The 27,278-nt window shown below is 42.4% G+C and overlaps 2 protein-coding genes across 3 annotated transcripts in view; one reads left to right on the forward strand and one right to left on the reverse strand.

Moving 5' to 3' along the window:
• Positions 1–27,278, forward strand: part of RTN4IP1 (reticulon 4 interacting protein 1) — a 106,850-nt gene that overhangs the window by 22,273 nt on the left and 57,299 nt on the right. The gene's annotated exons all lie outside the window — the stretch shown is intronic.
• On the reverse strand, positions 6,662–27,268 carry QRSL1 (glutaminyl-tRNA amidotransferase subunit QRSL1). Of its 2 annotated transcripts, XM_079971689.1 has the most exons (11): positions 27,116–27,268; positions 23,627–23,786; positions 22,308–22,406; positions 20,765–20,861; positions 19,311–19,487; positions 17,262–17,437; positions 17,043–17,155; positions 14,683–14,875; positions 11,467–11,584; positions 8,812–9,017; positions 6,662–7,299 (listed from the first exon to the last, which is right to left on the reverse strand). In XM_079971689.1, exons 1-11 carry the CDS (start codon positions 27,137–27,139, stop codon positions 7,088–7,090), a joined length of 1,575 nt encoding a protein of 524 aa, XP_079827815.1. In that variant the 5' UTR covers positions 27,140–27,268; the 3' UTR covers positions 6,662–7,087. The 2 variants fall into 2 exon arrangements, with proteins under 2 accessions (XP_079827815.1, XP_079827816.1); XM_079971690.1 differs by lacking the exon at positions 23,627–23,786 and having other exon boundaries at positions 27,116–27,246.

Raw genomic sequence — 27,278 nt, forward strand, 5'->3', positions numbered from 1 at the left:
AAAATAAAAAATAGTTGCCACTGGCAAAGGGCCACAGTATTGCTTCATGAATGGCTTCCTACTGTGCGTTGATGAAATCCTTTCTTGTTCTGGTTTGATAATAATTAAGTCCTACCTGGCTGGCCACTGTAGGAGAGAGTGTATGGGAAGAAATGGACATTTATTATGATCCAGCAAGGCAAAGTACGTCCTTTTATTTCTTTTCCTTAATTATATTTTTATTTCCATTCATAGAAAAACAGGATATACAACAGTAATACCAGGAAGAACAGGCAGGCAGGCAGGAAGAAGGCAGCAAGGAAGTGTGTGACCCATGCAGTTTCTTTCAGGTCAAGGTTGGAATATGTTCTCCTGCTCTACGCATCCTGTACTTTGTTTATGGCTAAATATTATTATTATTATAATCCATCAGATTTCACTAAGCACTAAGTGTTCCTACAAATGGCAGTCCATTAATGGAATTTCTAGGGACACAGGTGGCGCTGTGGGTTAAAGCCTCAGCGCCTAGGGCTTGCCGATCTTCGAATCCCTGCGGCGGGGTGCGCTCCCGCTGCCCGGTCCCAGCGCCTGCCAACCTAGCAGTTCGAAAGCACCTCCGGGTGCAAGTAGATAAATAGGGACCGCTTACCAGCGGGAAGGTAAACGGCGTTTCCGTGTGCGGCTCTGGCTCGCCAGAGCAGCGATGTCACGCTGGCCACGTGACCCGGAAGTGTCTCCGGACAGCGCTGGCCCCTGGCCTCTTAAGTGAGATGGGCGCACAACCCCAGAGTCTGTCAAGACTGGCCCGTACGGGCAGGGGTACCTTTACCTTTTTAATGGAATTTCTAAGGTCAAACGAACAAGGGTGGAGCTTTAAAAAAAATGTGGTATTGAACAGTTTCGCTCAGAGTAGACCCATTGAAATTAATAGACCTACCTTGGTAATGCCCTTAATTTCAGTGTATCTGAGTAAAACCAAGTTGCATACCACCCAGTATCTGTAGTTTAGTGATACAGTCATACCTCGGGTTACAGCTGCTTCAGGTTGTGTTTTTTCAGGTTGCGGACTGCCAAAACCTGGAAGTATGGGAATGGGTTACTTCCAGGTTTCGGTGGTTGCACATGCGCAGAAGTGCCAAATTGCAACCCGTGAGACACGAGTTGCAAACGCTGCAGGTTGCAAACGTGCATCCCACACGGATCATGTTCGCAACCCGAGTGTCCACTGTACTTTGCTTTACTTTTTAATTTTTTAAAAAAAGATGAAAAACTTAAGCTGTAATTGGAAGCAGAATATAAATGGGAGAGAAAAAGAGGGGCTTTATATACGAGGTGGCTGGGAGGTAGATCTCTGGGTGATTTGAAAGGAATAATTAAGGAAGGGGGTCGACAACCAGGAGTGGACTTTTTTGTAGAAGGATGATTCACACCGCGGCCAGCACCTCTTTAATCTTCTACCCTCGGGCAGGAAATATAGAAGTATAATCAGTCGTACCAACAGGCTAAAAAACAGTTTCTATCCGTGGGCTGTTCGGCTGCTGAACGGAAAATAATGTAGTGCAACTGACTTTCGGGGTTGGTGTGTTGTGCGACAAGCACACAGAGTGCAATGGGATTGAGTGTTTGTGGGGGGGGGGAAGGAGGCTTGGTTAATTTCATTGTACACAGGTTGTATATTGACAATAAAGGTATTATTATTATTATTATTATTATTAACTTTAATCTGGAATCAGTCCCAAATCCTGGTCTGCACATGTGCTCAGAGGCACCATGTTTCTCAGTTCTGAGTGTATGCTTGCCTACCTGATCCCAGTGGTGGACCTTGGGGTCTCAAATTTTACCAGAGCCCTTTGTGATGCCAAAATTCTGGGCTCCCCGCCTCTCTTGCTCCTTTCTGAATCATAGTTGCAGTGTCCCCTGTGGTGCCCTTGAGTCTTCAGACCCAGTGTGACAGAACTGGTTGGTTGCGCTCCTCTAAATCCACCTCTGCTGATCCATTCGATGATTCTATGATTCTTTATCACCTGGCTCTTGTTGATGGATTTCAGGAGTAGTAGATCCTGCAGGTCTGAAATCTGCCCACCCCCATTTTATATCCCCTTCTCCTCATGCCATTCCCCTCCCTCATGACTGAAAGTGCCTCTCTCAAGCTTCTTTTACTCTAAGACACAGATGGGGAAACTGTGGTCCTTAAGGTGTTGCTGGCTCTCATGTGCCACCTGGTCCAGCCAGCATCGCCAATAGGACATGAATGATTGGAGCTGTAGTCCGGCAGCATCTAGAGAACCACCAGTCCCTTGGCCTTGGGGAAAATGTGTGGGTACCTATTGAAGCAGGGCTGGTTGCTTGGTAAAAGAGTGGGAATTGTTTTGATCCCTATCCAAGGTTTCCCAGGGATTTGTCTTCTCAAGTAACATTTTCTAGCAGCCACTATCTTCTCAATGACATATTTAGCTGGGGGGGGGGGGGAAGGTTTGTCAAAGGCTTCTAAGCAACTATGGAACCTCTGTGACAAAAGGTAGCACACCAGGAGCTAAGTGCAAACATTTGTTGTTTAGTCGTTTAGTCGTGTCCGACTCTTCATTACCCCATGGACCAGAGCATGCCAAGCACTTCTGTCTTCCACTGCCTCCCGCAGTCTGCTCAAACTCGTGCTGGTAGCCTCGAGAACACTATCCAACCATCTCGTCCTGTCGTCCCCTTCTCCTTGTGCCCTCCATCTTTCCCAACATCAGGGTCTTTTCCAGGGAGTCTTCTCTTCTCATGAGGTGGCCAAAGTATTGGAGCCTCAGCTTCACGATCTGTCATTCCAGGGAGCACTCAGGGCTGATTTCCTTCAGAATGGATAGGTTTGATCTTCTTGCAGTCCATGGGACTCTCAAGAGTCTCCTCCAGCATCATAATTCAAAAGCATCAATTCTTTGGCGATCAGCCTTCTTTATGGTCCAGCTCTCACTTCCATACATCACTCCTGGGAAAACCATAGCTTTAACTATACGGACCTTTGTTGGCAAGGTGATGTCTCTGCTTTTTAAGATGCTGTCTAGCAAGGCCAACTCTGTTCAAGTGTTCCTAAAGGGCTTCCATCCAGCTGAATGCACTAGGACAGGGGTCAGCAAACTTTTTCAGCAGGGGGCCAGTCCACTGTCCCTCAGACCTTGTGGGGGGCCGGACTATATTCGGGGGGGCGGGATGAACAAATTCCTAAGCCCTACAAATAACCCAGAAATGCCTTTTAAATAAAAGCACACATTCTTCTCATGTAAAAACACACTGATTCCCGGACCGTCCGCGGGCCGGATTTAAAAGGCGATTGGCCTGGATCCGACCCCCAGCCTGTTTGCCTACCCATGCACTAGGAGATAAGAGAGAACTGTGTATCTGTGGTCGGATCATTCTTACTAACTTCTCTGTTCGTGGCCTATTTATCCAACTCTTCTAAGCCCTCTAAATAAATGCTAAACGGCAGCAGTGGCAGTACATGGAAATAAAACACATTGGTATGTTTGGGGTTTGGTAACTGATGCTGCTGTAAGAAGAAGAACTGTGCTACTTTGGTGGTTGTGGAGTGCAGGCTGATGAGTATTAAATTCAGAGATCAGCAATGTGCAACTTTGTATTGCATATAAAATTGGCTACTAGCCATGATAGCTATGCTTTGCCTTGAGTCGGCAGCAGTATGCTTCTGAATACCAGTTGCTGGAAACCACAGGAGGGATGACGGCTTGGGTCCTGCTTGCAGGTCCGTCCCCCCCCCCCAGCATCCAGGTGGCCACTGTGAGAACAGGAGGCTGAATTAGGTGGGTCATTGTCTGTGGTCAGGGCTGCGGACAGGGACTTGAGCTCTTCATTCATCCACAGAGTCTACTTCACAGCTATAAATTAAAGGGGGGTGGGAGAGGAAAACACAAATGCTTACGTGGAAGAGGCCACGGGAATTGTTTTCAAAATACTGTATGAAAATAAAAGGCTTTAAATTGTTTGGCTACCTGCCAGGCTGTCTTGGCAACTGAAAATTATATTGCCGAGAACCTAGCAAAGAATAACTATGCCAGAATAACAACAAAACAGATCGTCCGGGTCATTATGAAAGTAAGCAAAAGAGCCGCACTACCTTATTGTAATGTTAATTTATCCAGAAATGGTTAACAACACTGGACTGTGCCATGATGAGAAATAGTGTTTGAAGGGCAATCTCCCCCATGCTTTTGTAAAACGAAATTGAAATATGTATAGTATTTCATTAGCACATCTACTCTGAAAAGCGCTGGGCTGCATGGAAATGTGACATTTGCTTAATAAGTTTGCTCAGTGAAACCCACAGGTGACGGTTTAATGAATTGTGGGAGAATGGCAGGAAAAGGGGAATTCTGCACACCTCTGTGAGATAAGCTTGTAGATTGCTATGGTTACAGGCCTCTAAATCTCCATTCCCTGACAGCAGCATATCCGTTTACAGCAGCCAGAGCCATTTTTCTTCCTGTTTCTGAAAGGCATCTAAAGTATTCATGGCCTATTGGTGAATCTTGCCTCTGAAAAACAGGTTTGCTCATTTAGGGCAGGAAATAAAATGAAAAGGTGGGGGAGGAGTGGGAGGAGGAAGGAAAACACTCCATTTTTATAGTGACAAAATAGAAAAGTACTAAATCAAATGCAGCTTTCCTGTTTTGATATTCTCACTTGGCTAAACTAAAATATTCATCCTTCTTCACAGAATGCAAACTGAACAATTGCTTATCTCAAAATGTCTGCTTGAAAGGCTTGCCTTAAAATAAAATTTAAAAACCCATGCTCCAAAGACTTTGGAACTTCATAGCACTATTTAGAATTTCCAAGGACCTCCATAGAATTGCAAAATGTTACACTTGGATGCAGCTCCTTGAATTTTTTTATATCTTAGGATATTTTATTCCTAAAGTCCAGACTTTCTGACAGAGGTTAATGTTGTACATTTTATTTGTTATATTTTGTGCGCTTTTATTGTTGTATTCTTTGCATATGAATACATTTTTATTGGGTGGCATTTACATTCTGGCAAGCCATCCTGAATGTTGCATGGATGGAATAATTTCTGTGATCGTATGATTAACTACAGCTGACCCATGGTTAGTGAACCTTTGCAAAATTACAGGGTGGTATTCACTAAGTCCAACTCAGAGTAGACTCTTCAGTGAATTAGGCACTTGATGGTCCTTTTCCAGTTCTTCTGTGTCCTTAACCTTATTAAATACTTTAGGCAGAGAGGCTAGTAAAGGCATAACACAATGCTGACATTTACCTAGAGTTAAGGAAGTGGCCCATATTACTTCCTCTCCCAAGTTAACCTCCCTTGTTGTAGAGCAATTCCTCCTATTTTCTCCATGATGGTATGGAATTACGGTTGAATGACTGCAAACCCCACTTAACACAAACTGGGAGACTTTCTGAACTTGACTTTGGAAACCATAGTTCCCAGGTTTCAGAGTGCCTTTGTGTTGGTGTTAACAAGGTTTGTGTTAATATTGATCAGATTCAGAAGGGACAAATGGCTACATTAACGTAAAGGAGGTCGGTTGGAAGACATAGTTCTGGGAGCAGCTTCCTTACCTACTGAGTGTATTACGCTATGACCAGATTAGCCCATCTTCTCAAGAGCATCATCCTAGTGAATTTCATGGTGGGCTGATCCGCTCAAATTCAACCAAATCTCTTTTTGGAATAATACAAGCATAAATAGCATTTAGGAGGCTGCACATCATACATTGTGCTTAGGAAGCAACTACTGTGAACAAAATGTAATACAATGCTATCTTACAAAGCATGCATGTGTAAATCATATCATTTTCGTATCGGTAATCCAGTTGCCAGTTAACCACTTGTGTATATTTTGTGGGTGAACGCCCTAATTTACATGTTAGACAATTAATAAATGACTCCTGCCCTGTGCTTGACAATTGGTTTTTCATTACAAACTGAAATACCTGAAAAGGCCCTCTGAGCTTATCTGTTTCCAGAGTTGAACTGACAACTAGTACAAAATGGGATGCTGTCTTTATGAAGACTGCTAGCTCAATAGGTAGATACGATAATGGGTTCATCATAATCTTTTATTCATGAACCAACCCAATAAACTCTGTGTCTTGAGTTGGTTCACCTGCAGTTACTACATACAGCAGCAGCCTCCATACTTTCTGCAAGAATCTTTCCTATCAACCATTCCCCCCCCCCAAAAAAAATGGGAGCCCACTCTTTGACTTTCATGCCAATCTGGAAGACATAAACTTTGCATGCAGTGATGCAGTGCTAGCTGGTTAGAAAGTTCTTGCACAGAAGTTTCCTGCTTGGCAGGGGGTTGGACTCGATGGCCCTTGTGGTCTCTTCCAACTCTATGATTCTATGATTCTAAGTTAATAGGGGGCATGTGGTTCTCTTTCCATCCAGGAGTTTTGCTGGTTTACAACAACAGTTTCAAAGAAAGGGGCAACTGTCTCTGCTGCAGTTGCATCCCTGCCATAAAACTAAGTCAGATGGAAGAGACAAAACTGATTCCATAAACAATTAACAGGATTCCTTATCAGGTATCAGGATTCCTGTATCAGACTGGTTAGCTGCAGATACTTCATAAGAAAATTACAGCCTGATCCTAAGCATTTATGCTTTGAAATAAATTTAACAGAAATCAATGGGATGTGCATCCACAGTGTTTCAGACTTGCGGCACAGAGATATTGCTTTGTTCCATCTTTATTTGCTGAACTTTGTAATTGGTGTTAACTCCTCTTCAGTAAGATGAAATTACGAAGACCTAAAGTTTTCCTTATTAATGGCTGGGCTTCGTATACACAGTTCTTACACTTATGTGACAGTACTACTCAGGGCGATTCATTTTCAGATGGGAAGCAAACACCATTTTATCACACTGTAATAACTTGTTTTTCTTTGAGTGTGTTCAAGATTCCTAGAAGAAGAAACAAAATTTTCAACATGCTAGCATGTTAGTAATTTTATTACATTATTTTTGGCCAGAACTGAGCTTGGGCTAAATCAAATGGCAATTGTAAGCCGATTATAAACCAGGTCTATATTAAAAGCTTCTTCACAATCTTTTTTCCACTGCATAGTTGAACCCATCATGAAAAAAATGCTGACTTCTCCTGGTGAGAGACAGTGTCAAGATGATTCATCATCCCTTGTAGCTCTAAGACAGGGAACTGCACTTGCTTTTCAAACCATTTGGCAACTGTGAGAAGCTGTTCCTCGTGGAATGCGCGGCCAATAAACTGCAGCCCAATTGGTAAGCCTGTCTCTGAAAGTGCAGAAGGAACATTTACAGCCGGTAGCCCTGAAAGACAAAATAGATCATTATTTACATCGTTTGATAGAATCACACACTATTCAATGGTAAAACAAAAACCAATACACAAGGCATTAATTTGGCATTATTGCTTCTCCTAGCAGTAATATTGCCAGAGGCAGTGGAAGACAGGAGTGCCTGGCGTGCTCTGGTCCATGGGGTCACGAAGAGTCGGGCACGACTAAACGACTAAACAACAACACAAGCAGCAATATGCTAAACATATTTCTTTCTTATCCAGCCTCAATGGGGAGAATGCACAGGTATAAGAGGAGAAAGCACATTTTCACTGTCCCATGCTGTAACTAAGGACAAGGCATACACATCTTCCATTTCTAATAGGCTCTTTTTTCCAGACTACTTCCAAAAGCATCCAAGATAGACTCGGCCACATGGATTGGGCTTCTTGAGCAGTTATCTAGGCAGCAAGATTAATGAACCTTTTTGCCTCCACTTTAGGAGTGCAGTACGACTGGACCTAATGGTCAGGTTAGGTCCAGTCGTGAACAACTCTAGGGTTGCGGCGCTCATCTCACTTTATTGGCCGAGGGAGCCAGCGTACAGCTTCCGGGTCATGTGGCCAGCATGACTAAGCAGCTTCTGGCGCACCAGAGCAGCACACGGAAACGCTGTTTACCTTCCCGCCGGAGCGGTACCTATTTATCTACTTGCACTTTGAGGTGCTTTCAAACTGCTAGGTTGGCAGGAGCAGGGACCGAGCAATGGGAGCTCACCCCGTCGCAGGGATTTGAATTGCCGACCTTCTGATCGGCAAGTCCTAGGCTCTGTGGTGCAGTAGAATCATAGAATTGTAGAGTTGGAAGGGACCCCCCTGCAATGCAGGAATCTCAACACCCATGGCATATACCCATCCAACCTCTGCTTAAAAGCCTCCAATGAGTAGAATTGCCTCCCCTTTGTTTGCTGTTGTTTTTTTATTGGGGCATCCACACAATGCTGTCATTCAGTCATTGTCTTTTCCCTGTAGTCCTTCTGCCTTTCCCCAAACAATATAGTCTGACTTTTTTTTCAGAGCAGCACAATCTACACCTATGTAGGTAGCCTTAGAGCTATTCTTCCTTTAAGAGAGTGGTTTTGCTATATGCAGTGACATAGCTCAGCACACATTTACCATAGCCTTTGTAACAGGTGCTTTTATTACTCTATATATTGTTTTAAATAGCTTTAAATTACTGCAGAAACACTTTCCTTGTTATTTGTTATTTTAAAAAAAACCTTAAAATAGTGAAATACCATGAAAGCACATTATTATGCTGTAACATTATAATGCTATTTTTTTTTTTAATTTAAAAATGATGGGGGGGGGGAACCTTTCCTATAATAGTAGTAATCAGTACAGGGTTTTCCCCCAATCATTTTTGCATACTGCTGGGAAGCCCTCAGGAATGCTGCACAAAGAAGATGTCTGTCTGGGAATGGCAAATTCAATAAGCAACAACTAAGATTAGATAAGTATATGAACCACTCAGATGTTCTCACCAGCCATGTTGGCAGCCTGAGTAAAAATATCATCCTGGGTGCTGCGGGTTCTGTTATCCTCTTTGATGAATTCCACATATGGTACAGTGTGGCTCATAGTTGTTGGAGTGAGCAAAATATCGACACCAGAATGAAAGACTTTTGCAAAATCAGTGGCAATGAGTCTTCTCACTTTCTGGGCTTTGATGAAGTAATTCTCATAGTTCCTAGAGGTGAAAACACATTTTGTGAGAACTAGCAACAGGACATTGAGTCTTTTAGCCAATTGCAGCATTTGGATGTGTGTGCAAAAATTGCAAACAAGATGTTATCTTTTCTCCCTGAGTCTACAGCTAAAGAAAACCAATTAAGTCAAAGCATTGTAATGCTGGCCTCAGTTGTTCAGATAAGAGGACTATCTGACTTCAGTGCTTAGCTACTCTTAGAAATGAAGAGTACAGTTGTACCTTGGTTAACAAACAACTTGCGAGTCAAATGTTTTGGCTCCCGAACGCCGCAAACCCGGAAGTGAATGTTCTGATTTGCAAATGTTCTTTGGAACCCGAACGTCTGGTGTGGCTTCCAATTGGCTGCAGGAACTTCCTACAGCCAATTGGAAGCCACACCTTAGTTTCCGAACATTTTGGAAGTCAAATGGACTTCCAGAAGGGATTCCATTTGACTTCCGAGGTACGACTGTATTGCTAATGTTTAAAATCTTGACAAATGAGAAAAGGATAATTTAACCAAACAAGCAGATGCATAGTAACAGTTTAGTGAATGTGGGGTAGTGCAATACTGGACCTCAAATTCAAGTATTGGGTGTGTCTCAGCTGTCTTTTCAGATGTGCTATGCAGCTACTGCTTGTGGCTTTTTTCTCCCTCACCTTCTGGATTATCAGAAGGTTGGATTAAAGTCACCTGCCTCAACATACCTATCTTTACATAGCTAGAGAGAGCCATTCATGTTGCTGATCCTGGTCTTATAGTAGGCCTTTTAGAATGCTTTTCTGCCCTGTTGCATTTCAACGAGACTAGGGTGGAAATGATGATCACAGTTTATTAAGCAAGAGAGTACATCAGATTTTACTGGCATACAAAAGGTAAAGGATCCCTGGATAGTTAAGCCCAGTCAAAGGCGACTATGGGGTTGTGGCGCTCATCTTGCTTTCAGGCCGAGGGAGCCAGCATTTGTCCACAGACAGCTTTCCGGGTCATGTGGCCAGCATGACTAAACCGCTTCTGGTGCAACGAAACACCATGACGGATATCATGGGCTAAAGAGTTGCATAATTACAATCTTAAGACATGTGAGACATGTTCAGTCTCAGTCCATCAGGACTTGCTTCTAAGTATGCCTGCATAGTTAGGAACACAGCATGATTCATTTAGATCAGCAGCTCACACAATCCTAAACTGCATAATCTTAAGCGCCTATCATTAACTCCAACGTGTATGTCAGTAACAGTTGCCGAAGTGTTGTGATATTATACAGTAATAGCAGGTGGTGCACTCTAAGAGCAAGACACAAAAGGATGGAAGAGTTGAACTAGGGTTAAAATATTTGGCAAAATGCCCTTCTTTACTGCAAAGCAGTTTGGCAACAGGCTATCTAGAAAAGTTGTAATTTCTTTTCTTCTTGAAGGTTTTCAAAACAAGATTGGTATGGTATGATGAGCTGACATGGGCCCCAATCTGAATAGCTTCAGCTATTGCTTTGAGTTTCTTCCTTCCGTCTAAGCACACATTGGGCATCTTAACTCAAATTGGGATTTCTCTTTGGTCATTCCTTCCACCTAAACTCACAGCTGCCTTTAATTCCACCTGGTTGCTCAGAGCTTGCACATTTTATTGTCACCACTGATCTCCTCCGAACCTGTGCATAGGGTCATCTCTCTTTATCCTTGTGAATGTCCTGTGGAGTAAGCTAAGCTGACAGACAGCCACTAGCCCAAAGCCATCCAGGGACCATCATGGCTGAACAGGAATCTGACTAGGTCTCGCCAATCTATCCAGTGCATCACACCAGCATAGGGTTGCACAAATTGTGCTTATATGGCCTGTTTTGTAAATGCCCCATGATCTTAAGAAACATCTAGAACATTTACCCATCTGAAGGTATTAGACCTCTGGGCTTCTGGTCGCCCACTGTTCACATCTGCTTCTTTGGTCAGCTCTTTCACCCCAGTTGGCCAGGATACTGTTTTATAGTAAGAACAAAATAGCTTTCTTGGGAATTTAACTCAACTGTCTGGGTTGCTTCCATGAAGTCATTCAAATGGACCTGCAAGAGGGTGAGTCACCTATGATAGTTCCCGCCTTAGCTGACATTTGAACCCAGGTTTCTCTAATCCAATACATGAGACCAAGGGGGGAAAGGCTTTATAGTTAACACATGCACAAAAAGTTGAGGTTTTCACTTCTGATTATTTAAAATAAGCCCCTGGTTAAGAGGGCACATAGGAGAGAATAGAAAACAAGAAAACGCTTAGTAGATTGTGCATAATTTTAGGAAATAGTGTTTTGCTGTATATTACAGCTATAGCACCATCAGCAATAATAATATTGTCTTAACTGCATGGAAAAATCTGTCCACATGAGTAATTTCACCCTTAACTGAACCACAAATAAAATGCTAGCTTTGTAAATTTGAGCTTTCAAATGTGCTGAACTTACTGTTTTAGCAAGAAGTAGTTTCCTGATAGAATTCTTCCCCTTACAACATCATTAAAGCCTTCCCGGCGCGTGGCTGCATACAAGGCTTCGGTGGACTTGTCAGCGCTGCTCCGGTGCCCTAAAATTAAAAGTCATCAGTGATTTGGAAATGCATCTTAAACCATTCAAAGTCACCTCATGAATAAACAATAGAAATTACTGTGCTGTACAAATATATCCGAGGTTTATTTGCTGCTGTTGCACACAGCTAAATGTCAGGTGCTGTTTATTCATGGGCCAGGAAGCTAAACAAATCACATGGGTTTCAGCAGCAGCAGCAGCAGCAACCACCACAAGTAGCTATTTGACTTGGGACAAGTTGAATGGTCTTGGTTGAACATTTTTAGCATGAAGAGGGATAACTGGGAGGCCTTGAATGCTCCCTCACCCAAAAAAACCTTCCAAAATTTTACATTGTTTGTACCAATTTTCTTGCTGCCCGCTGCCCCTCGGAGCAGCTGCTTTAGTGCCAGGTTTTTGTTCACTCCTCCCCGCACCTTTTCTTCCTCACACGTTCCCTGAATATCAGGGATTGTGTTGCGAACACGACAGCATTATGCCACAAAACAGCCAGTTAGATTTGGCACTGTCTGATTAGATCCTCTGAGGGCCAATAAAGCCGGTTTGGAATGAAAGCAAACTTTCCTTTATAAAATTGTCCTCATTCTGGAAGGGCGTGTCCAGTGGGGCTATGCTTGAGCACATGGCAGGAAAGCAAAGGGCGTGGAGCTGCTATTGCAGCCACCGCTTGCCCATCGCCTAAGTCAGGAAGGTGGACCTTGAGGATTGCCAGATGTTGCTGGACTACAATTCCCATCATCCCCGCTCAGCAGTCATGCTAGCTGGGGCTGATAGGAACTGGAGTTCTACAACTTGGAAGGTTCTCCTTTCCTGACCTGGACGATACAGGTGCTTCTTTTCCTGCAGCTTCACCCTTAGAGCTCCTACTATTGTTAATCTGAGCGAGCAGTTTACTCCCTCTTTGGAACCTCCTTCAGAACTTCTGAAAGTGGAAGCCTCTTTTCAGATTGGTGAATGGGACTGTGAAGTTCTGTTTCAACTCAGCCCTAAGGCAGACACATTTTCAATCTAGCAAGAATAATACAGAGTACGTCAAGGGTACTTATGCCCTGTCAGGGGGTTCATCTGATAATATCCAATAATTCATATTGATTTAGAATATATTATCTAAGATTTGGAAAGGACACAATGAAGTGGCTGCAGATTTCAGCAGGCTTATATGTTTCGCAATATGTTTTGACACAAACGTTTTGAAAAAGGGCCAGGACTTGTTCAGCTTTGTTATTCTTTTCCTGATAAAAATGCTGGGAACAGGCATTTGAGAGTCAATGTGTTGAAGTACAATATTTCAACTGACTTGGCACTTAAAAAGTACACTGGAAAGTACAGGGAGGGTGATACTGAACAGGAGCCATTGTCTCTGACCAGGAAGTGCAGAGGTATTTCAATAACATTGTATTCCCTCATCAGTTGACCCTGAGTGCAGAAGAACAATTGAGCTGAACAATGCATGTACTTTGTCCTGCAGAACACTCTTCCAAGGACACAGCTGAGACAACACTTCTGTCATAATAAAAACATGCTCACAGAAATAATACAGAAAGTTTGGCCACCAGCAGACCTCACTGCAACTAATAAGAGACTTTCCACAGTGCTAAAAAGGCTTTGGCAGAGACATAATCTTTCTGTAATTAAAAAGCACATCAGATATGCTGGCTCATATTGTGGCAGGCTGCACATTTCTCTGACATAATTAATGGATCTGCATTTAATCAACTAGGGACATGCTGTGAATTGAGACTCACAAGCAGGTGTACGTAAGCAGACAAATGACTTAAAGATAATATTTGTTTTAAGTTACTGTACTTGGCTCTAGTTTTTAATGCAGGACTGTCTGCCTTGCAGCTTACTATGGCTGAAACTTGTTGGGGGCAGGTTAGCAGGGCTCAACCAACTTCCTTTCAGATCATCACTCTTTGAACTGCTTCCCAGTTACAAATAAATTAGCCCAGTGTTTACGCTGGAACAGGGCATTCGGTTCAAAAACAGGTCGCCTCTGAGAACTGATCTGTTGCTTCCTTCCCTAACCTTGTTCTGTGGAGACATTGTTTGCTTGCCAAATCTAGAGACTAGTGATTTTCATATACTTTGCCACTCCGCAAACCAAATGATCAGCAAGCCTACCATCAGCTCCAGGGTTTGTGTATCAGTCCTCCTGCTGCTGTGCTTTCCTTTCTCCCAGAAGTAGCACACCATTCACACACATCCACAGTAATCAGTCCACTTTTTAATTATTATTTTTGTTGGTATCTCAAACTTCAGGAGGAGGTATACTACGGTTGATGCTTGGTTGGGTGGAACATGCGCTATAGGCAGCTGCCTGACCTTGCTGGGCGTGTGAGTCCTAGCCCTGAGTCAGCCAACCCCTACCTTCAAAGGTGGAAGTTTCACTACTCTGTTTGGGCAGAATGGACAAAGAGAGGAGAGGAAGGGGTTGGGGAAAGCAGAGGAAAGCATACGTGATTGTCCTAGGTAATGTTTTTGCAGTAAAAAACACTCCTCTTTTGAAAGGTGTGATTTTAACCACAGAAACACATTCCCATTCCAAATGCATTCGGATTGAACTTATTTCTAGTTTAGATTTATTAAATCAATGTGTAGTCATTAGTGGGTTATGGCAAATGTATAAAGTGGACCGGCATTGCTCAATCATACTGTGGGGAGGACTAGTCCCACCCCCTCATCTCCCTCTCTCACACACACACAGACAAAACACCTCTCCACCACATTAAGAACTCCCACCTGATTTGCACACTGGATGTTTGTAGTAGTTGCTAGTGTTCCAGTTGTGTGCACCGTGCTACAATTCTACAAATGATGTAGATCATATAGAAAGATGCAGGCCAGCGCTGTGAAGGCTTGCAGCCACAGTAAGCAACAGAGAAAGGTGCAGGAGCAATAATGACTGGAAGAAGCGGACTAGAAACAGATCTGACAGCAGGGCTTGCACAGCTCATAGGCTGCCCATTAAAGAACAGGAATAATTTATAATATTATACCCTAGTTGTTCTCGTTAGTAAGGCCTTTTTGGGCATAACCTTTTGAGGGCAATGAATTTATCTAATTTACATGACACTTGTTGGAAAGAAGCCTTACCATACTCCAGGCCATCAAATCGGGCCATGTTCGATGCTACTTCTGCTGCACACAGCACATGGTAGCAGACAATGGAGTAACAGGTGTGCGGGAGTCTGACATCAATTACTTTGGCGCCAGCTTTCTCAAAGAGGTCGGCTGCCTTGGACCACACGGCCAGAGTTTGACTAGACAATCCTGGTACGTTGTATTCCTAGAGAAGGAAGAGGGTGAAAAGGGAGAGGGTGAAAAGCATAACCCTCTGCACCAACAACTTTATGTGCATCTTCACAGTTCTTAGCTGAGCCAGAATTATCAAGTAGTTTGTAGCATGTTAAACTCCCAAGTGAAAATTTTTCCTTTTCAAAAAAATTATTATTGAATACTTCCTTTGGCAGGCAGCTAGGATGGCATGTGTTTGGTTTTAGTTATAGATTCAGTGCCAAACTGCAGCTTGCTTCAGAGGCCAGCCTGTCTTTCTAAGGTAATTGGGAATGGCTGGAATGAGCTGAGTCATAAAGCCCAGGGAACCAAATTGACGAGCTAGGATAGAACGACTGACCGGGAGCTCATTGGCAAAAGAAGAACCAAGACCTGACAGGATTTTCCACAAGCCCCAATGCAGATGGAGGACTTTAGGCTAATATAAATAATAGAGGTAGATTTTGTAACAACATGACATATTAAACTAAATGGTGGGCAATGATTGCAAATAAGGCCCAGTTCTGCATTCAAGGATGACCTGGTTCCAGCAGTTTCCATTAATGGCTATTGTGAAAATGTTTCTGCAAATCAGAACAAAATTCTTAGTGTTGTAACCATTTTAAATAACTGTGGAAAAACATTAATACTAATTAACAGCTGGTATATAGCTTTCCCCCTTGATTTAGCCAAGCTCTTTTTCAAGAGAAGGAGCTGTAAGTTTTCACTATTTCCTGGCAATGAGTTAACAAGCAGGCTGCACCATGGTGATTAAGGCTGCAGTCTTAACCCCCGTTACCTGAGAGGAAGCCTCTTTGAATTTTGCAGAACCTATTTCTGAGCAGATATGGCAAAGATCACATTGTAATTCAACACTTCTTTCTTTCACAGTGTGCATAGTTCTTTCTCTCTTATTTTTAGTGCAATCTTTTGCAGTAAGTCAGAATGGTCAACTATGAGTTTTGGTCTGGATGTTATGAATTTAGTTCTCTAAAAAAACCAATGGGTTTTCAATATCTTTGTCCATCTCACTGGGGAAAAAAAATCAAAGTACATCCACAAAAGGAAGGGTGGGGAATTGTGTGTATAACCCAAAATGAGGAACATGTGTAAATAACTTCAGAAGGCAAAAATCCCTCTTCACATTAATATTATTTTAAAGGTGGATACATACTTGCCTTGGGAGTGATGAGCTCCAGTGGTGTGTCATTCCCTCCCTATTCCCAAGGGAGGCTGTCCCCATAAGAGCAGCTGCCTTTTAAAAAAATATAATCTTTCTGAAGGGGGTGGCATGTCAACTCCTATCATTGCTTTCAGGGGCACTTGCATATCCATTTACAACAAGTGTGGCAGGAGCCATGCTTTCTAGCTGTTCCTGGTTGTCTGTGCCTATTTTTCCAACACTCGGCCTGCCCCATGGAATTGGGTGAGTGTCGATTCTGAAGTGAATGTTCCAGTCTTTACACTAGTCCTGGAGGGGCAGCTCAGGGGAGTCCACTTTTGGAATTCACATCCTCCGAATTCCTCAAGCATCCCAAAATGCGAGTGCACATGTCAACTTAGAAGAACACCTTGAAGACTTTGGTTGAATAATTAAATATAATGATTCTTTCAAAGTGTATGTGTGACAGGCATTCAGTGAGTACTTCTTGTTCCTGACAGTTCTGAGGAAGCCCAAACAGAGCGTTTCCTAAAGCATATATTCATTCTGATTAATGAATGTCAAATAAGTACTATTGTTCTTCAACACTGATTGTGTTCTGCAGATTGACTTATTATTATTATTTAAATTTTTATACTGCCTTTCATCTGAAAATCGCTCGGCGGTTCACAACATAAAAATAAAAAATGAGAACACAAAATACACAATGAAAACATTTTGCTTCCCCCCTTTTTCTCTTTTTGGTTTTTTTTTAAATTAGATTAGTTTGTTTTTTATTGTATGTTGAAAAATTCCAATAAAAAATGATGCAAAACCAAGAACAAGATCCAAAACAAACCAGTAACCAACCCCACTCCCACAAACACATTTAAGAGGAAAACGAATGTTAACCAGCCAAAGGCCTGGTTAAAGAGAAATGTTTTCATGACCTATGTCAGTCATAGGCAATAGGAATTCACTAACATTTAATTTTGGTGTTTATTTCCCCCCTCCAAGTGGCTATTTACATACCAGTTACCTTTGGTATGCCTATGCAAAGATCCTTCACATCTGTCAAATTGGGCAGATGAAATGGGTGGACGGGGTCCTGCACGGTGGTTGAATCTTTTGGATCATGGCCACTGAGTGCCCCTGGAACAAAGCAGAAAGACTCATGAGCTACAGGAAAGAAAAGAGAATCCTTGAACCAAACTAGCTTTGAGAGAATTCCCTAGGGAGACAGGTGTAATCAGTATACCCAACACGGTGGCTGCATCGTCCACACATCTGGCAAAGATGCCCGGCACATCCATAGAGTTCACCAGCGGAATAAGACCGTGACGGGAAACCAGGCCATACGTTGGCTTCAAGCCAACCACTCCACAATGAGAGGCTGGGTTTCTGGTGGATCCTCCTGTATCAGATCCCAGAGCCCTATGGTTGAAAAAAAATAATAATAATAACGGCAGTCAGGAGCAAACTCTGCATCACATCCCAGTTTGCTCTGCAAGAACATAAGAGCCTGGTTGGATCAGGCCAAAGGCCCACCCAGTCTACCATCCTGTTCTCACAGGAGCCAAGCAGATGCCTATGGGAATCCGAGAAGCCATAGCATGTCTTCCCGAGGCTGTCTTTGTTTTTAACAGAAACAAGGCATCATGACCTACCAATCACTTCTAACACTTTTCCAATGAAGAAATGCACATGCACTTAACCACAATACGTAAACTGCTTGGTCTAAGAGCAACATACAGATTACTATTACTGCTGTCAGCCTGTGAAGTGCCTAGTCTGAAAGGGCTCTGTTTTATCTGGAATATATGCTTGCCAGGAAGAAATTCAAAGGGTGCAGTTTTCGCATTGTGTTCCTTCATGGAGTTTCAGCAGACTTTCCTCTCTCATGCAGTTTAAGTACAGAGACCATTTCCAGATCAGGAGCAGACCAAAGTCATCTGAAGGTACATTATATGGCTCAAGGGGATTTAGTTCTCAGAAGCACCTTGATGGGAGATCACTTGGGAGTCTTATGGTGCTGACTTCCTTGAAAGAAGAGTGAGCTATAGATATATAGCAGTGGTTACCAACCTTTTTTTGGCCATGCCCCACCTAAGCATCTCTAAAATCCTGATGCCCCCCCCCCCAGTGACATATATTCTTATTATTCAAAAAGTGAACTCCTATTCACGTGGAGGAAGCCTAAAAGACCATTCACTCTTAATAACTCATTCTCGAATTGCCCCCCCTTAAAAATCAAATTGCCACATTGGAAACCACGGATATATAGCAACAAGGCTTAGAAAAACATTTTCCTGACTAAAAAGTGTATTGTTGCATAAATTTCTGAATTAAATATTAAAATATTATTATTCAAATAAACACTCTACCTTTTAGAATAAACACACAGTGGCTCTATTCAGCTAAAATTAAGCAATCTGAAAAACTATTCTTTCACCCTGAGGGATAGCCTAGTCAGTAGAGCATGAGACTCTTAATCTCAGGGTTGTGGGTTTGAGCCCCACATTGGGAGAAAGATCCCTGTATTGCAGGGGGTTGGACTAGATGATCCTCATGGTCCCTTCAAAACTCTTCTATGCTTCTATGAAAATTGGAGAGTTAAAAATCCACTTAGATTTTTCTCATGAAGACAAATAGGACTTCAAAGCTGGCTTGCGTTTTAAACTTTTTCAAAACTATATTTCTTCACAAAACAGAAAGAAACATAAAGCACTGGTATCAGCACAGCTATGAAATGTAGAATAAACCGAGGATCTGAAGAATATTAGTCTGAAAATCCTACTCTATATGAATTATTAGCCCACAGTGATGTCAACACAAAAGCCTGGGATGAAAAGGTGTTTTATTGTAAGGGAGGAGATGCTGTAGATTTCATTGAATCAAAATTCCTTCTCCTTTTTTTGTGTGCCTGAGTTGCTGGAAAGATCCCACAACACTTGTCAAAGAGAGGAGGTTCAGAGGATATTGGCAACATCCTTCCTTCTTTATTGCCACAATAAATCCTTTCCAAGCAATACGAAATGCCCACACTGAGAGGATGGAAATTTGTCTAGAATGACATGGCTTAAGTCAACCTTTTGGACATAAAAGGGGGCTTTACACTGTCCTCAGTACTCCTCTACCAAGTCCTGCCTTATCTATATAGAATAGACAGTAAGGGATCTAATCAGGGAGCAGGTTGCTCCTAGGCCCTTGGGTATGAACAGCACTTAGGCCCTTGTTGGCACTCAGCAAATATTATGAAGTTGCATTATGATGCTTTTAATTAAGCTGTTCTAAAAAAGCCTCTTACGTGAAGCATGTGAAAGACGATACGGCAGCAGCACTGCCTCCAGAGCTTCCTCCTGTTATCAACCAGCTGGTGTCTTCATTTTGAGCACTGGGTTTCTGCACACACTTTTCTCTGTACTGTCGTGAGTAACTCCAGGGGTTTCTAACCGGTCCAAATGCCCCATCTGTACTTCCAGAGCTAAGATGAGAAAATCATGGAGAAAGAATACAATGTGGGTAGTATTCAAGAGATAGAGGGACATTGGGGATGATCTTGGAGATGAAATAAGGCAGTCCAATGGGCCATTTCCTTAACTAGGTAAAGGTCACATTGTGTTATGCCTTCACTGGCCTCTCAGGCTAAATTACTAGTCAAGGTTAAGGACACAGAAAATTTAGATAAGGATCATCAAGTGCTTAATTCACAGGAAAAGTGCTATGGAAATAATAATGGCTTTTGTTTACAAATAGACGCTGCAATGAGTAGTCTACTAAGTTTTACTCAGAGTAGACTAACTGAAATTAATGAACATCATCATTATCATTATTTATTGAATGTATGTACAGCTCTATACCTGGGGGTCTCAGGGCGGTTCACAGAATAAAATCAAGATATAAAGTCACAAAATACATAATAAAAATAAAAACAACAACCCAATACCCCCCCCCAAAAGCTAGGTCCATTCTTTTAATGGCTCTACTCTGAGTAAAACTTAGTTGAACGCCCCCTGAAGCTTATCAATTCAGCTACAGATTTAACAACTTTTTTGTCTCTCTTTCCAAGTACATATGAAATCCTTTGCTCTGAAACAGAACCAAAAAATAAATTGGTTGACACTCCTAAATTTGATTGGTTCACACAGGGTGAACAACCTGAAGCTCTCCTATAGACTCTGGAAAGTTTCACCCCATTGGGAAATCTCTGTTTGAAAAGTTGAAGAGCTGCCACCTGTCAGTATAGGCCAACCTTCTCCAGTCTGCTACCCACTAGAGGTTTTGGAACATCATCTCCCATCAGCCTCAGCCAGCATGACCAATGATCAGGAATGATGGGAGCTGTAGTCCAAAAAATCTAGAGGGTGCCTGTTAAGGGAAGACTGGTGTGAAAATATTGAGTTAGATGAACCAATGGCCTGACCTGGTATAAGGCAATTTCCCATGTTTCTGTGTATTTGCAGTGTGTAAGAAATTTCATCCCTGAAGCATGTGACCCAATTTATATGGTTGCAAAGATAGGCTTGGCAGGGGGTTGGACTCGATGGCCCTTGTGGTCTCTTCCAACTCTATGATTCTATGATTCATGTGGCCAATGTCTGCTAAAATCTCAGAAGCAGGAGGAAAACTGAGCAGCCAGAGCTTTAGCACCACATGATGTTCTCAGCCAAGCATCAAGATAGGCAGTCTTGCATCTAGTTAGACAGAAGTGAAGCAACACATCAGGCACCCAACAGCATAAAAATATTTAACTTGGCTTACCCCATGGCAAATTCATCTAAGTTTGTTTTTCCAAGAAGCACAGCTCCTTGATCCAGCAATTTTTGAACTACAGTTGCATTGTAAGGGGGGATATAACCTGAAAAACAAAGACTGGATTGGATGAATTGTTTTATATTAGTGAGGTTGTTTTTTTATTTATGAGTATGTCATGTATAGGGACGCAGGTGGCGCTGTGGGTTAAAGCCTCAGCGCCTAGGACTTGCCGATCGAAAGGTCGGCGGTTCGAATCCCTGCGGCGGGGTGCGCTCCCGCTGCTCGGTCCCAGCGCCTGCCAACCTAGCAGTTCGAAAGCACCTCCGGGTGCAAGTAGATAAATAGGGACCGCTTACCAGCGGGAAGGTAAACGGCGTTTCCGTGTGCGGCTCTGGCTCGCCAGAGCAGCGATGTCACGCTGGCCACGTGACCCGGAAGTGTCTCCGGACAGCGCTGGCCCCTGGCCTCTTAAGTGAGATGGGCGCACAACCCCAGAGTCTGTCAAGACTGGCCCGTATGGGCAGGGGTACCTTTACCTTTTATGTCATGTATATTACCATTAGTCCCCGTTTACATGGATTCCTACTGAGAATATGACTACCACAGGTATTTCATTGTTTTGTATTATGGGGGTGCACTTTTAACTTGTTTCAGGAAACTACCTCAATAAGATTAGATGTTTGCTATCATAGCTGCCTGAGAGAAGATTCTCTTCTCAAAACTGCAGCGTGTCTTGGCAACCTTGACATCTCCCCTCTCTTTATTACTTGTTCCACAAATACTGAGTTCAGCTGCCCAACTAATAATACAGAAGGGTTCTAGTACCCCTTTCAAAGCCTATACAATGATGTGCTCTACTAATAGTAGAAGAGTATAGGGTTTCATACATATTGGCAGTAATCCAGTAAGATAACCAGCAGGTAATAAGACATGTACTGTGCCAGCATTTTTCTGCCCATTTTCAATTCATCATACCTCTTTACTAAACTGCAAACTGTTATTGAGACTACCCCAAGTTTCAAAGTGAAGACAGGGAGGTACGAAGGCTCTAACAATATTCAAGTGAATCAGTGAAAGTGGAACTAGTCAGTGCCTGTGGACTTGAAGATTAGAGTCTTTGTTTTGGTGTCTGTGCAACATTGGTATCTGAAGAGGTTTATTTATACCTGGTAGCTCAGAGACCAGGGGCAGTGGCGGCTGCTGCCTGGAGGACTCCAAAGGACAGGGGAGAGGAGAGGAGCTTGAGGGAACACTCCACAAGGGAGGGTGTTTGAAAAGGGGCTAGAGGCTGCCAGCTCTGCAGGTAAAGAGTGACATAACTGGGCTTCTGAGCCCCACAGGGGTGCCGCAGAAAGAATGTCGTTGGTCCAGGGAGCTGTGGACTCAAAAAGGTTGAAAACCTCTGATCCAATACATCTACTCATCAACATAGTTACCTACAAAAGAATGAATCCATTTAAGACAGAACCACAGTACTCCTATCTATATCCTTAATAGATTGAGGAGCAGAGCTCAAAGTTGTCAGCTTATCTTAAAAATGCTACTTTACCTTTTAGCATCTTGGATGCACATGTTGTTTCGATTCCAGTTGTGCTGAAGTTGTCTTTCACTGCAAAAGGAATTCCATCCAAATCCCCCAATATCTGACCTATATTACGGATGACAGTGTGAAGATTATTTCAATCAGTGCATCATGCACACAGCCTTATTTAAAGATTGAGGTTGTTCTAAATAATTTTTGATATGTTGTCTGAACTGCTAGACCTGCTGTGCCAGCAGATTTGGAAAAGGTGTGGAAAAAACCACACAGTTGTCTCGCAGTCTCCTAAACCTTTTGTTCTTGCTACCCCTTCCCCCCTAGCACAACTGTGGATAGTGCTAGGTCAGTAGTGCTGCAGCTATGGTGTAGCACTTAGGAATGTGAGCAGCTTGGCCACAGAGCACAGAAGCAGCAGTGGGGCTGTCCTCACATGCCAATGCATTAGTGCCAATACCAGAGCAAAATAACATGCATTATGGGTCTTGTTTTCAGAAAAGTGAACTGCTGCTATGGTCAATAGAGTGTAGGATTGGGTGCATCAATTCTCACTTTTTTGTTTACCATTAGAAATTTCCCTCAGTTCTAATTTGCTCTACAACATTTTCAGCAACCCTCCCGTCACAACAAGAAAGGCATTTTGTAAATGAGATAAGTTATGAGCTACTTTCTTTAACCATAATGGCTAGACTTTTTTCTTTTTTAACAACAGTGGATGCAGAAATCCAAATGCTGTACTAGGTTTCAGAGTCATAGGACCTACCAACATCATTTTTTCTGCCTGGGGCACTTTTAATGAAATGCCTGCTATTGTTTTGCCTACAAGTCTAAGTAGGTGTCTGGCCTGAGTAGTGCTTTAATGAGCATTCCAAGGACAGATAGCGGGTGGGATTGAGCTGGCCCAAGAGCTGCTAGATCCAAACCTGGTCTGAAACAGTGCAAGCAGGGCCAGCCCAAGACATTCTGGCACCTGGCCACCCCCATCTCCACCCGGGAAGAAGGGGTAAGTGGAAATCTATATCAGGAACAAGGGGGAAATAAAGATCTGTATCAGGATCTACTCCCCCTGTGGATCCAGCCACCTGAAGTGGTCACCTCACTTTGCCTCATGGGTGGGGCAGCCCTGAATGCTTGTTCATATTAAACCATAATTTATTTTAACTATAGTTTAATGTAATGTGTGAATAAGGCCTAACTAATATCACAGAAATACAGTGAAGTTAGCTGTACTCCCCCCTGCCCCAATATGAGTAAACAAATATTCTGGGCAGAAAGTGTAAGGATCACAGCCAACATACTTTAAGGAAGAATAATTGTTCAGCAGAAATTACCTTGCCTGTATCTCTTCTCCGATGCCTCAGCCTGTTTTAATGCTGTGTCTTCTGCTACAGTGATATAAGCATTAAGAAATCTGGTAGCTTTTATTAAGGAGAGGCATTTCTGACACAGCTCTGTTGGACTCACTTGGCCTTCCTTGAGTGCTATAGATATCTGAAACATCAAAATTTTCTATTTTTAGTAGAATTTCAAGAGTAAGCTTTAAAGAACTACCGGTATGTCTACTTGGTTTTCAAAGCAACTTCTCTACTTTGTCTGTACTTACACTACCTTTGATTGAACAAGCAACAACACGAGAATATTATGTGAAATATAACTATTAAAATGTGCAATTGTATAAAATGGCCTCAAGATGTGAACTAAATGTGGAGTAATATTGGAGTTGGTTTACCAAACAGGTGAGTAATGAGGTCACAAATGATTTCTCAATACTATTATCTGTAGATGCTTTGTTAGGTAATCACTTCATATTTTACATTATAGCCACCCCAGCAGTTAGTCTACTTTATTTTTTAATTTTCTTTTTGCCATCACCAGATCTTGGGGGCCAAAAAAATGGCATGCAAGGAACAAATCAGATGCCTGAACAAAGAGTTAGTCACCCTGCCCAATAGTGGGCCTACATCTACCACAGCACTCCCCAGCTCTGCCCATGGAAAGATCTACCACTGGTTGTGTTTCCTCTGGCAGTGATTCCAAATGCTTTCTGTTCCTTTGCAAGTCCCCAGGTTTAGGCTCTTTACCTATACCAGCCTGGAGGTGTCATGCACAATCTCCTCAATTATTTTTTTTTTAATTAAATATTTATTGAGATTTTTTAGAATACAAAATGCAAAAATAATAAACAATATAACATATATCATAACACATTTTTCAGAACTTCTTTGGACTCCCTCACGTCTCCCACTCCCACTTACATCGTTAAAAATTTTTCCCAGCAATTTATCATCTTGTTTATATTCTTAAATTTTGTTCAATTAATTTAATCTATTCTCCACAAATTTTATATTTCCCTCAATCTCACTTGTCATCAATTTCAAATCTAATTCAATGGTAGGCAATTATTTATGATCTAGCATCCTTCTTAGCCTTCAACCAAATTACAATACTTTTGTAGATAAATCTTGAATTTCTTCCAATCTTCTTCAACCCTCTCTTCTCCCAGGTCTCGAATTCTGCCAGTCATCTCGGCCAGTTGCATATAGTCCATCAGCTGCATCTGCCACTCTTCCAGTGTGGGTAGATCTTGAGTTTTCCAACTCTTGGCAATGAGTATCCTTGCTGCCGTTGTTGCATACATAAAAAATGTTCGGTCCTTCTTTAACACCTTCTGGCCGACAATGCCCAGAAGGAAGGCCTCTGGTTTCTTGGTAAAGGTATACTTAAATACCTTTTTCAACTCATTATAAATCATTTCCCAGAAGGCCTTCACTCTAGGGCAAGTCCACCAGAGGTGAAAGAATGTTCCTTCATGTTCTTTACATTTCCAACATTTATTATCAGACAAATGGTATATTTTGGCAAGTTTAACTGGGGTCATGTACCATCTATATATCATTTTCATTACATTTTCCTTCAAAGCACTACATGCAGTGAAGTTCAGCCCGGTGGTCCACAACCTTTCCCAGTCCTCGAACATAATATTATGCCCAATATCCTGAGCCCACTTTATCATAACCGATTTAACCATTTCGTCTTGTGTATCCCATTTCAGCAGCAAGTTATACATTCTTGATAATACCTTAGTTTTTGGTTCTAGCAATTCTGTTTCCAACTTCGATTTCTCCACCTGGAACCCTACCTTTTTGTCATTTTTAAAAACTTCTTTAATCTTAGCGTAATGTAACCAGTCTCGCACTTTATCCTTCATTTTCTCCAAACTCTGCAATTTCCAATTGTCTCCGTCTTTTTCTAATATTTCCCCATATTTTGGCCAGTTGGCCTCCATATTGGGTCTTTTTCGGGCCTTAGCTTCCAGAGGTGAAAGCCACCTCGGAGTTTTATTTTCCAGTAAGTCTTTGTATTTTGTCCAGACTTTAAAAACTGCTTTCCTGACAATATGGTTCTTAAAGACCTTATTAATCTTAACCTTATCGTACCATAGATATGCATGCCAACCAAAGGCATTGTTAAACCCTTCCAAATCCAATACGTCAGTCACAATCTCCTCAATTAGGGTTCTTCCACATTGCCAGTAGTTTTGGGTGGGAATCAATTACAGACAGGCAAATTCTGGTTTTGTGATTACAGTTGATTAGAAGGTCTTGCATAGCAACCCACATAGCAGCCAAACAGGCTAGCATGTGAGGTATCTTGTTGTTACTAGATACCTCTATATTTGCCGAGGATGGTACACTATCAATTTGTTGTTTAGTCGTTTAGTCGTGTCCGACTCTTCATGACCCCATGGACCAGAGAACGCCAGGCACTCCTGTCCTCCACTGCCCCCCGCAGCTTGGTCAGACTCATGCTGGTAACCTCGAAAACACTATCCAACCATCTCATCCTCTGTCGCCCCCTTCTCCTTGTGCCCTCCATCTTTCCCAACACTATCAATACACTGGTGTTAAGTTCACTAATTTAAAAATATATATATCAGAAAGAAATTATGTATATTTGAACAGTGCAATCCTATCTATACATGTTTACTGAAAAGTGCCCCACTGCGTGGCCTTATTTCTTCTAAGCGTGCATTGGGTTGCACTGATCGTATATAGGTAAACAATGTGTGCTGTTATTGTTTTGACATGCTTGGAATTTAAAAAATATAATTGTATTTTAAAAATACAATTATGAACATGTATGTTTACCAGCAGCTAGAAATAAAATTAAAAGAAAGGGAAAATATGCTTAATAGACTGTACAGTCAGTAAATAAAAGTTCTTTATTGTCAAATTAAGATTTTTTTAAAGCCTGAAATGCAAATGATTTTTGTTGGGCAGAAAAGTCATGCTCTCTCTGTAGAGATTTCTCAAGGAAATTCTGCTAGAGTGCCCCTGCCCCATCGCTGCCGTAGGACTGGAGGTGGTGGAATGTAGGATTCACTTATGGAAAACTGGAGAAAACAGCTCTCTTTTAGCAGGCATTATTAACAGTTTCAGGGCTGGAAATATCTGTCACTTGAATTTCCAACTGCGAACTGACCTTGGTATATAAACAAAATCACATTCATGATTGCCTTGCTTTTAATCACGTTTTGCTGATGTTTCATGTACGCAGCAGGCAGAAATCCGACAGGTGAAGCTTTCCATAGCATAAAAATGCAATAAATGGAAGCGCTTCGTGGGCTGACTGTCTTTCCTGCAGCAGGAACCGAATTGCTGTCGAAAAGCAAGCAGTGCCCACCCGCTAAGAGGGAACTCTGCCTAAAGAGAGAACCGAGCAGGAAGATGAAGCCTGGGAAGAGAGGGGCGAATAGCTTGCTCCGTCCACGGCAGCGGTGCGGGGGGTGGGGGAAGCAGCCAATCCCAGCATCGCCTCACCTCTCGAAGCGAAGCTCGCAGCATTTTCTCTACCGATCCGGAATAAAAATAATCTAGTGACCTCGCGAAACTTCACCCGTATTAGTAGCTCCTGTTACCGGTAGTTTGCGAACGAGTTCATGGGCGCTGCCATCTTGAATAACGCGTTCTAACATCGGCGCCT

The sequence above is a fragment of the Podarcis cretensis genome, assembly GCF_951804945.1.
Source record: "Podarcis cretensis genome assembly, chromosome: 3".
NCBI classification, from domain to species: domain Eukaryota; kingdom Metazoa; phylum Chordata; class Lepidosauria; order Squamata; family Lacertidae; genus Podarcis; species Podarcis cretensis.

Excerpts from the sequence above, each read along its gene's own strand:
- QRSL1 (XM_079971689.1), bottom strand. The coding sequence starts at position 27,139 with ATGCTGCGAGCTTCGCTTCGAGAG. Across the intron at positions 22,407-23,626 it reads GGAGAAGAGATACAGGCAAG|GTCAGATATTGGGGGATTTG; the intron begins GTAATTTCTGCT and ends TCCGTAATATAG. Across the intron at positions 7,300-8,811 it reads TCAGGCTGCCAACATGGCTG|GGCTACCGGCTGTAAATGTT; the intron begins GTGAGAACATCT and ends TTTGTCTTTCAG.